General features: G+C 36.3%; 1 protein-coding gene across 1 annotated transcript; it reads right to left on the bottom strand.

Annotated features, from left to right (window-relative positions):
• Window positions 1-796: 796 nt before the first annotated feature.
• On the bottom strand, window positions 797-18,180 carry LOC104527833 (jouberin-like; the record flags this gene model as incomplete). The annotated part of the gene is made up of 4 exons (XM_029085880.1): window positions 797-1,025; window positions 5,137-5,216; window positions 16,407-16,507; window positions 18,018-18,180. Coding segments are annotated over 4 exons (573 nt in total), but the record flags the coding sequence as incomplete, so codon positions are not given.
• Between the last annotated feature and the right edge of the window lie 659 nt (window positions 18,181-18,839).

Genomic DNA, 18,839 nt, shown 5'->3' with positions numbered 1-18,839 from the left:
ACAAGTAAAACAAACAGTACAGTTGGATATGAAATATTTCATTCAGACAAAAGAAAATATGTTTGGCAAGACAGCTGCCAAAGCAGCCAGGAACTCTGACAAAACTGCAATGCATCTTTATTATGTGCAGAAAACCTCATTTGAAAAATGTAACTGCCTGGAATTTGCAACACTTATTTACATTGGTAAGCATGAGTAGTCCTAATGAAGGCAGTGTAGTTGCATAGGTAGTTACTCAACAATTCGCTTCAGAGCTCCAAAATACAGTCCAAGTGAGTATTTGATCTCAGGAAAATATTTTTGAAAAGCTTATGTTTTCAGGTACACTGTAATATCAGTGTGCCTCTGGAATTTTGCCATTTTGAACACCCCTCTTTTTTACTTACAACGCATTTTAAAACGCTAATTTAATAACTTAAGTAGTGGTTGGGCTTGTTTTGCTCTAGATCACTCTTTTTCACTTGATTCTCTGCTCCCAGTAAATTGATATACAGTCTGCAGAAATGCCGAAGTTAAGGCGCAATCAGATATTAAATTGGTTAACATTGTATTTGACAGTTTCAGATTTTACCAATCCAATGAGGAGCTGAACATTCAAGTTCTGTTGATTTCAAGGGACCCAGGGCAAAAGTCTCCCAAAACAGGCTTACACCATTGGTAAGTCATAACTGGTACCATTTTGTATATTTGAGAATTTTGATTTCTTTGATTCTTGTTAATCCCAGAAGTGAGATCATAGATGCAGCTTTCAATGTGTATACTGAGTATCATACCAGTATTTGGAATTAAATTATGACTAGACATCATAGCATTCAGGCTCAAAGGCAGTATTTGTCCTTCCATTTGTGCTTAAGTTTGAGCCTCGCACTGCCTTTTTCTTCTTCTTCAATTCCACTCCATGGCCTGTAGGTTCATTTGCAACACCACTAGCGGTACCTGATGATACAGGCGTCTCGAGACCCATTAAGTTGTGCTGATTTTCTCTCTCATTCCTCTGTATCCGTTTCTTCTTTTTCTTTGCACCTCTAGAGGAAGGTGGATATAAAAAGAGTAAAAGAAACATGAAGATAGCCCAAATTTAGAGCCTTTTCCACCCACAGCTGATGCGTTAGAGCAATTGTCTGCCTGTCTCCCTTGAGTACAATGCTGAAACAGCTACAAAAACTACTGTTCTGCAGCAGAACAAAGACAGAAAAACCATGAAGACAAAATACAAGACCACTCTGGTAGTCTACTTTTTAACATAACACAGCATTGCTCTGAAAAGAACTTCTCGTAATCTTAAAAATCAGCTAGTCTTGATCAATAGTCAGATCAATAGATGTAATTAAAAAATACAAATTACCAGTCTCCTCCTCTCATAAAAGCCATTACAATTTTTTTTTTTCTTTCCTAAGCTCAAACACCAAAATACTTGCAATTAAAGAGAGATTCCTGGTTTATTTATTCAGCAAGAATAAGACAGGCAGACAAGGTGCATAAGATTAGCTTTTCCATTCTAATTTACCTGAACTATGACAGATTTACAGAATCAGAAATCACTTCAATGTCTGTTTATGCTTATCAGACTTCATAAAATGCCAAAAGCATCACTCACGCTCCTGTGTCTTTCCCAGTTAGTGCCTTTAAGAAGGGAATTAGACTGGTTTCACAGATGATGCCAAGGATGCAGGTGTTACACCATTTCTACCATAAATTCCTACACTTGGCAGAAGTTGTAATGGTATTTAACTATAAATAGGAAATAATACTTTGACTGTAACCTTTCAAGGTCAGGTACTGTGTTTGTTCAAAATTTGTGTTGTGCCTAGCACAAAGAGGTCTTGGTTTGTAACCAGAACTGTTATGTTGAATGCTGCTGAAACACATAAGGGGGTGGATGAGTCAAGATCAAAGAACGTAATGCAATGTGTGCAGCTTCCCCAAAAAGGGTGCTGCAAGAGCATTACCACTGGTGATATTGTTTGAATGTAATCATATTTTATAGATGAAATGATCATACATCAGCCTTGCTAATGGACTGATGACTCTCTGCTTACAGTTTGAATCTTTTTTGAGCTGAACTGTGTATTCACGAATGCATTAATTGTTGCAGTTCTAATACCGGAACATCCTATGGAAAAGATTCTGGAGTTTAAGACCCTCTGCACTAGGATTCCTGGAACAATTTGAGAAGTACTGCTGCATGAGAAACCGGGGTACAAAATCATAATCACTTACAAGTACCAATCTAACAAACCGAGTGTTCAGCTGGGTCTCATGCGTAATCACTTGTAAATTTATGCAGAGAGCACTACCTAGTGTAGCTCAACAAAACTGTACAATGGGAATATATCTGAGGAGATAATGTCTGTACCAACAAATAGCATCTAATCATTAATATTAGAAAGGCGAGGTTACTATGCAGATTTTCAGTTTAAAGCTACTCAAATTTTGAGAAGTAGTTTTCATCTTTGTATTATTTAAACATCAGATAAGATGATGTATCAAATCTCTGAGATACTTAAATAAAAGTTTTAGTTCACTTAGCATCTGTTATGTGGACATTTCTCTATTTTTTTTATAGAGACTGCAGAAGATAAGTCAACTACTTGACTAAGACAAAAAGCTACTATCACCTTGGATAAAATTTGTTTTCCTATTGCAAAACCGTATTTTTTATCCAGAAATTCTGAAAGACAGACACATCATAAGGGCTTGCAATTCTCTTTATTTCACAGCAGGTATTATGGCCATAATGAATACTGTTCTAATAGGCAAAACAGCAGTCATTCATTTAGAGGCTCAAAGCAAGGTATACTGAGTTGTGCAGGTGCTAAGTTTCATTTCTCCATAGTGAAAGTGTGTACTTGGTAATCACATCTCACTTGATTCTTATAAAGTTTATTTACTGCATAATTCCTATCATATAGAATCATAGATTCATTAAGGTTGGAAAAGATCTCTAACATCATCATCAAGTCCAAACGAATATACAAGCATGTGAAATGGATAAGTGTATTTTCACAGAAAACAGGAAGATAACAATTTTAGGTGGAACAACTATTTAAGCACAGACTGGACTGGATCAAGTCATGTTGATACTGCTTTTAGATGCTAAAATTGAAAACTTTTCCACTTAAGACTGCAACACTAACATGTGCGTCATTTTTTAAGGCTATTTCGAGACATATCAACTGCAGTGAACAAGAAAACCACAGCTGTCACAACCCCTGTGGGTCACATTTTCAGGTACAAAGAAGTGTGAGTTTTCATAAAAAATATGCAGCCATGTTTCTGAGATGCTTTATTACCTAATTCGTACTATATAGACAGTCTGTAAACAAATGTAGTCTTTTCCAAAAAAACTTGGTATGTGCAGTCACTGCTAGAATTACAAAGACAAATGAATCACATTTCATTATGTTCTAGGTCCTGGAAGAGCTTGCAAATTACATAGTTTAAGATTCAAGCTTCAGATCAGGAATAGACATTACTCAGATTTGCATTCTAATCTTCAAACGTGCAGTGAAAACTGCGCTCTGCACATCAGATGAAACACAAGCGCTAGGGAAAAATGCAGCAAACACATAACAAAGTCTAGATTGTCCTGTACGTGGAAGGAAAACATAGCACTGTGTAGGACTGACATGTCTATCTTCCTCCCTTTCAAATTAGCTCTCCCTTGACAAGGTACAGCATCAAATGCTACCTCTTGGCATCTTTCACTCTCCCTCACTAATGATCAGATATAAATGGCTCAGTACCCTGAAAGCTTGTGAATAAAGCTCTACAACATTTCTCTTTGCCCAGATGGGACAGCATGACTTCAGACTGGCATCTCCATGATGCTCCAGTGACTCAGGTATGCCTTCTCTCACCTTTTTGAAGTGTAACAGAAGCACTTTTGGGGCTCTGTTTCTCCAACATGACACTTCAGTGTGACCTCTTCTCAGAAGAGCCTTAGTTTCCATTAAAATGAATATTTCACATTTGATACAACTCAAAATTCTTGAATTTAATTAAATCATTTGTGATTCCACACTTTAAATCTGTGGTCCTGCATTTTTCAGTGGATGCCCTGGAAAGGTCACTCAAAATAACTGTTTCCTCAAGTTCTACTAATGGAGTTGAGTCATACCAAATTTTTGATATTGGCTTCTAACAGACTGTATCAACCGTCACAGTAACTGTGCTTTTAAGGCATTTCCTTCCTTAATGTACATCCTATCAGAATAGTTATGCCCAAATTTCAAAGCTCTGAATCCTGTCAATGTGTAGTTACAGCCCATTTCTCGTTATACATGAGGGTTAAACTTTCCACTCACAATTCATTTGCAAATCTAGATACAGCTGGAGATAGAAAAATAAGATTTAAAGATAAGTTAAAATTAGATACATATCTGCACCTACATCATATATGCACAGATTATATGGGGAGGGGACCAGTCTGGAAAATGATCAGTGAAGTAACTTTGCTTAGATGACAGACACCTGTAATGGCAAACACAGGAAGTATATCCTACTGTAGGTGATCCTGCTCTGGCATGGGGGTTGGACTAGGTGATCTTTCAAGGTCCCTTCCAACCTCCAACATTCTGTGATTCTGTGATTTTCATATGTATTTTTTGAATTATAAATGGTTTCAATAGCTAAAGATATTGTGGAAGCTCTTGTTCAAAATGTTGAGATGTTATCTGCTTACAGCTTTCACACAACGAATATGTACAATTTTTAAAAAATGCAAGTGTCACAATCAAAGACGCTAGCTTGCATCTTCTGATTATGTGACAATCTTTTGTAATTTACATGAATTAATTTTTAGAAGGTTCAAAAATAGTTTGCTATTTCTAGCAACAAAACCTAATACATAGCTAAGGGATGGCCCATATCCCTGAATTTTTATTTTAATGTACATTATAGTTTTTGCTCTTTTGGGGCACAGAGCGTGTGTATGCAGATGTGTGCGTGTACACATATACAAACTGTTATTTCCTTCATGTCTGAGGTGTGAAGGACTTTTTGAATGAATAACCTAAAGCTAACTTCCTGGTCTGCTTGCTAAAAAAAATAAAAATCATTGCAACATTTCTCACAGTTTTCTAACAGCAGTTGTAGAAATAACACTGTAAATTGTTTTAAGTATTTCTTGCTTACTGTGTTGCAGGTGAGTCTCGATCTGTGTCACGCTCCAAGCTAAATTTTAGGTCCCCCGACTTACTCATGGCTGGTGACATCTGTAAAAGAAAAAAAAAAAAAAAGCAGGAAGGTAAAAAGAAGACAGACAATGGGGCCAACACATGTACATAGAAAACCCACCAGCTTCCTGAATAAGGAGAGAATATACCTCGTTTGAAAAAGAATGTCTATTAGTCATAAAATGTTAACTCCTATGTGGTCACAAACAAGGAAACAGTACTCTGCTTAAAAAAAAAAAAAAAAGCAAATAAAAGTTTTCAGGTATGTGTAGAAACAGAATTTTATGAATTTGATTGAAGTCACCTTAAAATACACATGGTCTGTAAAGAATTAGGTTATTTCTGCTACTATATGAGTAAAGACAAAATGCTAAAAAGTCAGTTTTAACAAGAGAAACTCGCCTATTTTTTAAGCCTGCAAGTTTCAGTCAAAAACAGTTCAAATCACTCCAGGTTACTTTATAATTCAGGGCTATTAAAAAAAAAAAAATCCCCCAAATCCAAACAAAAAGCCACAAAGCTGGAAGAGGTTAAGTAAATTCTCTAATTTCCAATGCAATTAGTGGGTCTCTATGCAACTCTCTCCTTCTATAAACAAACCTCCTCTAACAGGTCTCATACTCACTGCAAGAATTCCCATAAGGAAATGTGAGTGCCCTTCCTGAGCTTACTGTCTTCAGGGACAGATTATTTTCTCCACTTTCTTCTACCCAGGCTGTTCACAAGTATCTGGTAACTAGCCATGTAGTTTCTTTTTCATGGCGGGCAGAAGCCAACACAACTGGTAGGCCTTATGTCTCACTCAAAATTTGATCTTCTGGAACCAGGAATATACTACACATCCAGCCAGGAACTTCAGGCCTCCACAGCACCACAACCAAGGAGAAAAGCTGTGGTGTGGAAAGCAGTGCAGCACTGTGAGTTTGGACCTACTATCACAATGCTGTCACTGAAAAACTGTTGTGGACCTCTACTTCAGGTTGACAAGCCAGCTATGCTCTGTAAGTGTCCATTTGGTGTGGCATGCATGAAAGAACAAGTTATATCCAGCCAGGTATTGTGAGAGCGGGGACTGGCTCCTATGAAGATCTTGGAAAGCTGGAGAAAAAGTCTGCAGCCCTAGGCCAGAGAAGGGAGGGAGAGATTAGATCTAGACTTTCCAAAAAATAAGATTTTTTTTTTTAGGGAGTAAAGGAGAAGAATGGACTTGAAAATAAACCAACCCTCAAAACTTGGCCCACGTTTATGATTTTTTAAGTCTGTTAGTTAAATTTCAGATTCATAGGCTTGAATCAAAATTCAAGCAAAATTGAATGGCTTAAGCAAAATGTATCAGGCCATCCAGTTCTGCCAAGCACAGAGGTACTCATCTGCCTGTAAGAAAGATGTTTAATGTTCTGCTGTCAGACTGAACTGCTCCAGGAAACAGCCAGTTACTGACATTCCTGTCTCTAAAACTCCAGCTAAAAACAAGCAGTATTAGGAAGGGAGTATCATGCAACAGCTCTGGAGTGTCAGACAACAATACAGCATCTAAAAAAGTAACCACAAAGTCAACAAGAGCATTCCAGAAGCAACAGAGAAGAAAAAAAATTACAGTTCTTAACCCTCTTAGTCTGCCAATTGTTCATTTCATTTTGTGTGCCCTCACAGGCAAGATGTACCATGGACTCTCCATAATTAACTTAAACAGAGAGAAAACGGAGGGTTGCTTCTCAGCAGTTCTTTTTATCACTTAAGCATTAGGTTTGCTATTTTAAAATGGAATGAAAATACTTTGTTTTCAGACACTAAACTCGTCCATCAGAGATTTCAAAGCTCTAATGAATAAAACTTAACATTCCCCTGTCAAGTACTATTGTCCAATTTTAATTTGGGGTAAAGTGAGGCACAGATGAAAACTGTGTTGGCACACACAAATAAAGACCGTATTGGAAACAGAAGTTGTATCTCCCAAACCTCAGTTTTAGGCCTTGAAAAATTTAAATACACTCTTAAACTCTAAATGGAATTAATTAAAAAACATCTAGTCAATGTTAGTTGTCTTGGTCCTGCTCCTTAGTATTATTTTATTAGTTTAATATTATTTTTCTGATGACTTAGAAGAAACAGGAACAAGCTCCCATTGACTTATTGAATTAATATAAGCACAGTGCCCACAACAATCACGTTCAAACTTTAGTCATTAGAATTAGTCTGCTGAAAAAACACAGATTGCTGGATTAGTTTAGACAAAAGTCAGCTTATTAGAATATAATAATGTAACACTGGTTGGGCTAGGAATAAAAATCTCCTACTTCACACACAAAATCCTTGTTAATACAGTCATAAACTTGAGACTAAGTCAATGGTAAAAGTAAACATGAAAGAAGGAAATATAATACCACTGATAAGAAAATACAAGGGAGTTCTGTAAAGGGAATGATACTCAATACTTCCTTCAGCATTTCTAACCTTGCAGTTCCTTGCCATACACAGCCATGAATTAATTTTGCTTGCAGTCGAAACAAAATCTTTTTCTGAAAATGATGTTGAACTAGGTTTTTTACCCTCCTTTGTGAGTAAATATTACAGAATCTCTACATTGTACTAATAAAATAATCAAATATGGACCTTTCCAAAGAACAGTTTAGTAGAATTCCCTGAAGTGCCCCTACAGAAGACTGACTTCTCTCATCAAAAATGGACTAAGTTTTTTAATAGTTTCTGACACCAAAACACAGAAAATTATCCTTATTTTACTGTTAGAAGATTAAAAGATCCACTAAATTAAGCTGCCTAACTGAAGGTTCTTATGATCTGCTTTAAAAACAATTAATCACATAGGCTTTCATATATTCAAGCACAGCATTTCAATCTGAGTACCAGGGAAAGAAAAGCACACAATTAGACACCTTCAAATAGCTGTGTTCACCTGACATGGCAACTAATGAGAACCTGCCTAGGGTCTGCAGGGACACATTCCCAACCCTCCAGAGTACTGTTTAAGTATGATAACTTTCTTATCTCATTCTTACAAACTTTCAAGCATGTAATGAGGCAGGAACTAGATACTAGATCTTTTTGAAGCAGACCTCACTGCCACTACCTTCTCTTGCCTATGCCACATACCTTTCCGTCCCTCTTAGCCCACTCCTTGAACTATTTTTCTCATCCCAGTGATGTGAGTAAGCAATAGCAGTACTGAAGGAACAAGTGGGGAGAGCAGCAGGTGCAAGAAGGCAGTGCAGGAGCTGGTGCAACAAGGGGATGAAGCGGCAGGAGGAGCACAGAAAATGGGTGAGTGGAGGCTGGGAAAATAGGCAGGAGGTATTTGGTTAAGGAGGTACTAGTTACACTTAAGACACTGAGAATGCATCAAGGGCATGCTAATGTAAGGAGTGAGCCACGGAAGTCTAGAGTATGGAGGGGCCAAAGAGGCTGTTGATCTCTTCTTTTCCCATTTCTAAACCTCTTGACCACCTGTTGAACATGGGCAGATCTCACAGGAAGCTCCAAACAGCTCTGCACTATTGTCACTGTGACTACAATGACAATTCAGCAAACCCAGTGTTCTAACAGATAGAGTGTAAACTATTAAATTCATCCAGATTGCAGAGCTTAAATTATTCTGTGCTTAAATTAGCACAGAATTATTAGGGCTGTGTTTGCTTTAAAGAAAAAAAAGTTTCAGGTAATTATGAATATCCCAAACTTTCTGTTCACAAGAAGAAATACTGAACGTACTACAGAGTATGAGCTCCTTTGTACAGTGTGCCACTAATGGTGTTCAATTTTGTTGCCATATTCTAATTCTCCAGCCTTTGAAAGGTATAGCCCATGAGAAGAACAGAACATCAGTTCATATCAGCTATAGAAGCTTAGATTTTCTGATGTTTCTTTTGCTTTGTTTACTATCATAAAATGGTAATAAAACAGATACTTTCCTTTTCTAGAAGGCTTGCTTGCTTTACAGCTCATGTTTTGATATTTAATATTGTCTCAGTGTTGCCACATAAGAAGCAACCAGGACAAAACAATTAAAGGTTACATACACAAAAGCATATCAGTTCTTGACCTCGGCTGTAGAATTCACAGCAGTTAAGTCAAGCACTAAAGCCTCCCTGTGCAACTCATGGTAACAATCAGATGTATCAGAATGCACTTTCTAGAACAACCGAAAGCAGAAGGCATCTAATGGAAATATTAGGGACAAAGTCTTATCCCAAGTCTACATCTTTGGTAGTGCTTTCCTCTAGGCCGTGCAGAGTTGTCTCTAAAACTGATGGTCTGCAGAGGTTCTCCGAGAGACTAAGAGGCAGATGAATAGAAGAGAGTGGTGCTGGCAATCTAGGTGATTCAAGCATGAAAGTAAATGTGCTTGCTCTATTGCCTACACTGCACAAGGGAACTCCCATAGAAGCTGTTTCTACAGAACTTGATCTAATTAAAGATTCATTGGATTACAGATGGCAAGAATGAACATGTCTCTGTCTTTTCAGACTAGTCTTTAGGAAGTTAAACTCAGTATTAAGTTTGTATTTTGTTTTCTATTACACAGTCCATGGATAAGATTTTTAGCAATGTACTGAACTTCCCAGAACCATGCTGATGTCTTCTGTCAAAACTGCTCTAATGAGTCAAGTTTGGGAGAAGTGCTGTGACACCACACCACACTCACCATTTTGTTTCCTGCTATTCTGTACCCCTCCACACATTTCCCCATTAAATGAACAACTGGCAGGGAGCTCCGCTAGTGGAATTACATATATTTATTTTGCCATGACCCTCCTATTTAAAATGCAATTAACTTCTAATTGTTTTTTCCCTTCTCTAGTATTTTTAAAGAACAAGTCTACCTACATCAGATGAACCACATTGTAACCCTCGTGTTTAACAGCATTAACCTGGTTATCTAGGTGAGTATTTAGCAGAACCGTGGCTCTGTATACAGCAGAGACACTGGCATGAATTTCTATCTTTCCCATAAAAACCAGCTAAACCACTGAAGTGTTTAGGTCTATGCCAACACTCAATAGCTCCTCCACCCATGAATGCTTGAGCCACAGGCAGAGAGGACTGCAAAATCTTGGGCCTGTTCAGGGCTAGGAGAGACCAGCAGGAAATCTAGTGGGTGAAAACTATACTCATGGCTCAACACTGACAAATATTGCATCTCAGAAATCAAATAAACAGGATGACTATTTGAGGGACAACAAAAGAAAGAGGAGGAAGAGTGGAGACAAGATACTTCAGACTGAAGCACTATTGTTTAGAACAGCTGTTTTCAGTCTTGAAGTCTAGGCCTCTAGGAATTTGTCTGTGGTTACAGCTTTGCATTAAATTTGCATAAAAATAGTTCAATCCTGTTCAGAAAGAGGCTATGAGGACCCGAGAAGAAAGCCATGGGGAAGAGAGAAGTTAGCTTGCTCCTGAGAGCTATCTTAGTAAGTGTCCTTCAATAGTATTTTTGGTTCTGCTTGACCAGTTCAGTGGCTCAACCTGATTCTTCCCATCTTTAAACTTACAGCAAATGACTACGGATGTAATTTCATGTTTTCTTTTTACCTAACAGATATTAATTTGCTTATAAACCAGATACCTTTTCTTTCAGTGACTCAAACAATACTATAGACAGAGATGTAAACATTTTTTTGAGACAGAACACATTAGGAACCGCAGAGGTGGTTCTGGAATTGAAAAAGAGCTACCAGCTTACAAATAAAGCAACATCACACATGCTTAAGAGAGAGTAATTCAACTTGAACAGTACAAACCACATTTTAAAGGGAAAACAGAATACCTAAAAATAGGAAACTACAGAATTAAAAAGGTGAATACAGAATCACTTTGATCAAAAAAGATCATCAAGTCCACTGTAAACATAACACTGCTGAGTCCACCACTAAACCATGTCCAAAGTAACACATCTACATGTCTTTTAAATCGCAATCACTTTCCTGGGAAGCCTGTTCCGATACTTGACAACCCTTTCAGTGAAGAAATTTTTCCTAATATCCAATCTAAAGCTCCCCTGGTGCAATTTGAGGCCTTTTCCTCTTGTCCTATCACTTGTTACTTGGGAGAAGAGATGAACACTGACCTCGCTACAACCTCTTTTCACTTTTAAGGAAAGTGGCCCATTCCTCATAGACGGTACCATAGTAACATTCCCTTTAGAAGAAGAATTTCTTCAAGAATAATCAAAGTAATTACTATTTCAAAAGTAGGATTTGCAAAGATGTATCTATGTTATAATGCCTATTCAACAGTTTATGTGGAAGATCACACAGCAGCTTTGCAGACTGATTCTAGAAAAGCATAGTTTCCTTCAGCCCAGATGTTAATGCCTTTAGAAAGAGAGATCTGTAACCACATTAGGCATAAATGAAATGCAGAATTATAAACTTCACTATAATACATTTTAATTCAATTGAATATCATGGTTTTTTGGGTCTGCAACCTCTCTGAACCTTGAAAATGAACACACTTCATGACGTCTTGAAAGTTTTCAGCTCTATTCACTCCAAGAGTTCCATCGCATTAATTCTTTAATGTTTCCTTCATTAGCATTATCACATCTTTGTAGTCCCTCCTCTTCCTAAAAGATAATCAGTCACTCAGGTGTTCCTCAGTAACCTGAAGAAAGGCACCATTAAAGGAGAAAATAGAAAAAGTAGAAACTATAAAATGAAAGTTTTTTATGAAACTAGCAGAAAAACTTCTAGCTAGTATTTTTGGAAATATTTTTGAGCATGTTTGATATGCTTTTGAAATTTTTAGATCTATTAAGTAAATTTTGAACCCACAAAAACACACACATCGAAAGAGCTCAAGCCCAGAGACTAAGAATCAATTGCCTGGCAGGTCAGTTTCAGACACGCTAGGCTAAGTATTCAGAATGTCTGACAACAACCTTCTTCTTTGGGGAGGAAGACTGTGAACATGAATTATTTATGTGAACAGTGATAATCCCAAACTTTGTTTAAATATAGATGAAATCAAGTTTTGATGATCTCTGGGTAGATTATCCAAATTGTGCAATAACAGTGTAGTTCTTGAAGGTAACCCTTTTCTTTTTGTCCTTATGATGATTATTTTATACCTTAACATAATTTTTCAAGGATAAATATACTAGAAAGTTTATTTTTTTACACTTTTAATGGAAATTTTAATTTTTAGAATTTTAATAGACTGTTTTGTTTCAGTCTATTACTACTTCCCACTATTCTCACATAACACAGAACTGAGTACTTAACATTCAGAACCCAATTAGATGCATTTTATATAGTGAGAGTGGTAGGCCATCTTAAATTATAAAACATACTCATAAGATTTTATAGACAGCAAAACATTTCTGTTCAAAAGAAAGACCCTCTATTGACTTTAAAATGTCTCTGATTTGCCAAAATTTTGCAAAACCCAAATTCTCATTTCTAATAGAACCCTATCTAAACTTCTGTCTTTTCTGCCTTTATCTGAAGGAATCTGAAAACAGTACATTTACTGGAGCAGCCAGATGACAGGTCTGTTTCTATTTCTTGGGATTCTTCATCAGTGCAGTGAGAACTTCACTCCATGAAATTTCTATTGGCAGTTTAGATGTATGTTGTAATTAAAGATGATTATGACCTAATTTTGTGGCTCAGGAGTTAAGTAACTCATAAGGCAGGAAAACAAGGTTTGCATAAAATTATTATGTTATGAATGCAAAGTTGATGGTAGAAAGCATTTTGAAAGCAGGTTCTTTGAACTACAACTTTTTATTATTTGCAAAGATTAATATTGGATCTTGAGTATTACACCCTCTTCTAATGCTAATGATTCCATTTGATCCACTCATCATAAAATTCTGATGATTAGCTAGATATGCATTTATAATATCTGCAGTTGAAAAACTATTTTTAATTAGACTATCTGGTATTCTCAGTAATTAAAACCACAGTATTCTTCCACATTTTAAGTGCTCTATTTAGTTTTGTATGGTAGAAAAATCTCACAAGTAACTGCTACGATGATTTTCACAGTAACTGTGTTTTGCAGTCTTAACAGAGCTAATATTTAAGTATTCCTTAAAAAACCTAGAAAGAACAATAGGTACAGCAGAGCTGGATCCAACTAAGTATTTGGGAAAACATGCTTGTGGCCAAAACCAAAACACAATAAAAAAATTAAGTTATATTTTCCTGCTTGTGGTAACAACTTCAGCAACAACTTAATTATTTGATAAATATTTTTGGATATATTTTGGATATAAACCCCATGGACTATTACAAAAGAATGATTTTTCTTATTTTCCATGTAAAAGGAATTGACATTTCCTTTCATCAGCTCTTGTACTTAAAAAAAAAAAAAAAAAAAGGGGACTAAGAAGAAAAGTTGTTGTGTCACTGCTGCAACACAGGAACTGCCATAACCGATCAGCCCCCTCAGTGGTCGTCTTAGTAGCTCTGTCTCAGAAGTATCTGCTATTGCCTAAAGCCAAAGTGCCGTAGAACTCTCCTTCATTATGACAAACAGCCAAATGACAATTTGTTTCTTCTATGCATGTATGGATGTTGTGCAAGATAAAAAGCAACATATTTGCTTGGTTTTGCACTGTCATTGTACACTTTATTCATCACGTGTTTTGAATACCTGTATGTGCTATATAGACTACTACAAAATTCCAACTAATTATTAAATATGCAGTCAATTTAATTCAAAGTGCGAGTAGAATCAAAGTAACAAATACTTTTATGAAATATTACTAAAATTAAGTGTTACTGAAAAAGTGCTACTAGTAATACAAAAACTGTTGTTAGAAAAATATATCAACCATAGACACTTGAGAAAATATAAGCGATCAAAACTAGTCAAACTTTACTTCTCACAAAGTTGAATAATAAATACTGGTTGTAAATGTTAGCAACATTAGTTAATGCACATAAAAGTATTTTGATCCAGTAAATCAACTAGATGCTCAATAGATTAAAAGAAGAAAAAAAGATGTGAATAAAAATGATCAAGTCTTTAGTGACGATGAGTAACTCAGCATTTCTCCTTTTTCTAGTCTGAGTATGACTGCAACTGGGTGAGTATAGCAACATATTCCCCTAGGATACCTTCCTCCTTGCCTCCACCAACGTAGACAAGAAATGAAGGAAATCTTCATGCTTTCTAGTAATGTTGTAATTTTTCCTATATTTGTTGAGTCTGCCTTTACAGGAGTAACGCACCCTTGTCTTTCTTGGACAATGGCTTGGCTATGAGTTTCTCAGATACAAAGAGGTAAAAGATACTTCAGATTTATTACTTCTGTGTGGTGTAGTGATTAATTCAGTTTTTCAAGTATAGATAGAAACAAAACACTTAGTAATTCGTTTTATAGCAGTTGGCTTCAATAACACAGCTGGCTTCAACAAGACTGCCAAGTGAGTAATCTGTACTCAATAATTCATTAAATGCTACCTCTCTCTATTCACCTATTAAAAATAAAAGCTACACAAAAGAGGTTAATAGAAGTAACTGAGTGTTTTAACCTTGAACATTGCAATATATATTATGCAGCAAAGATTAGATTAATCATCTGAAAAAAGAAAAAATTGTAACTAAGCAACACAGAATACGTTTTGAGTCTTGCAAATCAGATGCAAAATATTAGATTCAATTTTAGAAAACTACATGGAAAAGTCAAGTAATTTGAAAGAAACCTGAACAAAAGTAACTTTTAAAGTAGTTACATTAGTACCAATTGATTAAATGAATAGCTGTGGAAAGCACAATTAGGAAGAATAGAAACATTTTGGAATAAAAATACTTTTAAATTCTAACAGTTATTGAACTAATCCCTATTACTTATTTTGCTTACAAAGTATCCTATGTTTTAAGATAATCATCAGTCTTACTTCACAGAATGGGAACATAAGCTATGCAAAGTTTCTAATCTCTGTTTGTCTGGATAAGTGAGAGTCATTTGGCCTGCTTTGCACATAGCAGTGTCTCTAAAGATCTGAAAAAATAAAATAAATATCAAGTCCTATTTTTTTTTTCCTTGACTAAAAACTGTCTGCTGTTTCTTTGTTCTTCTGTACATACTGTATTCTGAATGGTAACTAAAATCACAGAAACAGGAATGCGTCTGCCAACACTATAGTATGTAAACAACAACATAATTGCCCCTTGCAACCCAGTATGACTATACTGTGAGAGTGGAGAGATGTTAGATATAGTCAGGACAAAAGCCTTTCTTTCCTTTGCTTCTCCAAACTATGAAGTCTCTATAGTCCACCCTCCAGGGCAACCTAGAGGATAGGTGCAGTCATTCACATCAGAGAACCATCATCAGCTTTTAAATAGAAATATCCATTGATAAGTAAGCATGTTTAGATGCAGCATATCTCCTGGTCTGCTAATAAGGCTTTATGATAACATTTTATATCTTTAATTGGGATATTGTTATATGGACTGGGAAACTCTCGAAAAAAAAAACACTGCAGCTTTTTCCTAAGCAACCTGATACATAAATTTCATGGGGTGACCTTATTAATGTCCATAAATATATAAAGGGTGAATGTCAGGAGGATGGAGCCCGGCTCTTCTCAATGATGTCCAATGATAGGACAAGGGGCAATGGGTGTAAGCTGGAACACAGAAGATTCCACTTAAATTTCAGAATAAACTACTTTACAGTGAGGGTGACAGAGCCCTGGAACAGGCTGCCCAGGGAGGTTGTGGAGTTTCCTTCTCCGGAGACATTCAAGACCCGCCTGGACGCCTTCCTGTGTGATCTCATTTAGGTTCCTGCTCTGGACTGGATGATCTTTCGAGGTTCCTTCCAATCCCCATCATTCTGTGATTCTGTGCGATTCTGTGAAAATGTGAAGAATCTGTGGGCAGTGCATATTCCAAGAATGACAGTCAAGTGCTCGGAAGTATGGCAAGTTTTGACAAATCCATGTTGTTTCTTCAACCATTATTTACATCACGTAGCTGTGAGAGATACTTCTGTCAACCTTGGACTCAATGGGAGATTTGCCACTCATTACAATGGTGCAAAAGTAGACGAAATATGTAATTGTCACATGATGGAACAGCTGCTTCCACATGAGACAAATATTAGACATCTGCTGAAAATCTACCTGCTTGCCTGCAACGAGGTCAACACATAAGAAATTTTCCAAAAACAACTGAAAATTAATACAGTCCACCTGGCACACAAAAGACATACTCCACCACTACTGACAGAATTCTTCCTTCTCAAATTATTACCTTATGTACTGTTGGAGAACCTTCCTCTGCTTCTGTTGGTCCTTCAGGCAGGAGAGGAGCAGAATCTGGTACTAATCCTGAAGGTTGTTCTTCATATTCTTCTGAAAACAAGATCCATAATTCACCATTACGAGAGCCATGAAAGAATTATGAAAGTATCTATTTTATGTCAACAATTGTGACATTACAATCTAGCAAATAACAGATGTCAACAGACAGGTGAAAATTGAAGACAAACTTTGTATGAGAATTTATAAAAATTTGTCCATTAACTTGTATTTCTATTAGTAAGCTTAGATTTAAATGTAATATATATATATATAGCTAATTTATATAGGTAATTATATAAGATAAAAACAAGCAAACAAACATTTACATGACTTGGAACAAAGTCCATACTGACAGCAATACAGCAGATACTTAACAAATGTATCCTATGCATTTCTTTTGATTCAGTAATAAAATGGTCACCAACTGAAATACCAAATTATATATGAGGGGGTTTTTGCACAGTTGGACAATGGCCTCAGTAGTTTTGGTTGGGGTTTTTTTATTGTTTGTTTTTAAAGAACAACAGGCCATCATTGAAGACTCTTCCTATAGACTTCTCTCTGGCTTATTTTGTAAGGAATAAAGGATGGAGAAAATGCACAGGATGTGCAAGAGGAGGATAAAGTGGAAGGGCAGTAGTTGAGCTAACTTTAGTTATCATCATCAAGTTATCACAGTGTTATGACCAGGTTTGGTTGGGGTTTTTTGGTTTTTTTTAGGAAAGTGGCAGAAATATTAGACTTCACTTAAAAGACAGAGGGAGGAACTAGAAAATGGGGGAAAATGTCTTGAGAAATGTTGGGTTGAAAGATTTCTAAACACCAGTATAACTGATAGTTTGATAGTTTAGGAACACAATTGAATTTCTTGTAGCATGCAATCACACACTATGTCCATAAGCTGAATATGAACAACTGTCAGGACACTGAGCATCTTTACATCAGTTAACTCAGCAGGATGCTTCCTGTGTTATTTGTTCTGATTCAGTTTGGTCTGTGTGTATTAGTTTAATCAAAACTGTTTTAATGACAAGGACCCGGTAGCAAGTTCAAAGCTCAGATATGAGATTTAACCATTACTGCTATATTAAAACTTCAAACTGAAATCCACTTATTTGGGAACTGAGCATTCTCCATTAGGGTAGGAGGGAAATCAAGAGTTTTTACAAAAGTAACTGTTTAGATCTAACAGAGATTGCCTAAGAAAAAACTAAAATGTTTCTGAAGTGCTTTGATGTGTCCTAAAATGTTGCCAAGGTAGGGCATGCACCATATGTAAGAAAAGATGAGGAATCAATCCAGTTGACTGATAGTTAAGCCAGTCCTATATAAGCTGTAATGTTTAAGTAAGTGCCAGTATCTTGCTAAATCAAGTATGTCACCTTGCTAAGTGACTTAGCTAACTTTACACAATTTCTGCATCACAGTAAGTCATCATTATGCCATCTGTGTGCTACATAAATTTCTATCTTCAGAACAATAAGCAGTACAGGACATGGTAAAATCTTGGACCATCAGTTAAACCCACACCGGTATACCAGGAAGACAGCAGTAAACTTACTTTCACCAGCCACATAATTAGCTGGAAAATAGCCTTGCTGTCCATTTGCTAGGCTGCCAAACCACCAGTTATCATTATCTTTGTATAACACTTGGATAATGTCACTGCGATGGATGGTTAGCTCATCTGATCGATGCGCTGTGTAGTCATAAAGAGCCACTACCTAAAAGAGAGATAAGAGCACCACAGCTTTATCACAACCATGCCACAGAGAAAAAAGCGCAACATTCACTTCCTCTTGCAGAAAAGCAGCTGAAACCAAAGCTGCACTTTGGTAAAAGCTGAGGCTGTCTCAAGTTTTGCTAATGGGATCAGGGGTGGTGGGAAAGCAGCAGGAGAGGCAAGATAAAGGACTGTGGGATTGCAGAAATGGTTAAGAACATTCAATTCACTAAGATTAGCTTCAAAACAGCAGCTGTTAGTTTTATAAGCAATTTACTTGTGAAGCAAAAGAAAAAAAAAAAACACTTCATACATTCACTTTCTCAGAATTGTTACACCACCTTCAGATCCCAGTCTGTGCGTGCTCATGAAGCATATGTGTTTGAATAAATACTTCAACAGTGTGACAGTTTTACTGAAGGAAAAATTTAGTACAGAAATGTCTTTGCAAAGTTTTCCTTTGATCATTCCACTTTTTCATTTTTTGTTTAGAAATAAAGATTTGCATATGCAATTTTATAAATATCTACCAAAAATATATTTATATTCCATTTCACATAATAAATCCATTTGCCAGTGAAATACAGTGCATCTATACTTTTCTGGAAAAAAGTACTAATAGTGGTTAGCATCATGCATACTACACAGAGTAAATTACCA

The sequence above is a fragment of the Antrostomus carolinensis genome, unplaced genomic scaffold (genome assembly GCF_000700745.2).
Source record: "Antrostomus carolinensis isolate BGI_N321 unplaced genomic scaffold, ASM70074v2 scaffold10927, whole genome shotgun sequence".
NCBI lineage: Eukaryota > Metazoa > Chordata > Aves > Caprimulgiformes > Caprimulgidae > Antrostomus > Antrostomus carolinensis.
Note: the sequence above shows the minus strand (reverse complement) of the source record. Positions and strands in the feature narration are given on the sequence as shown.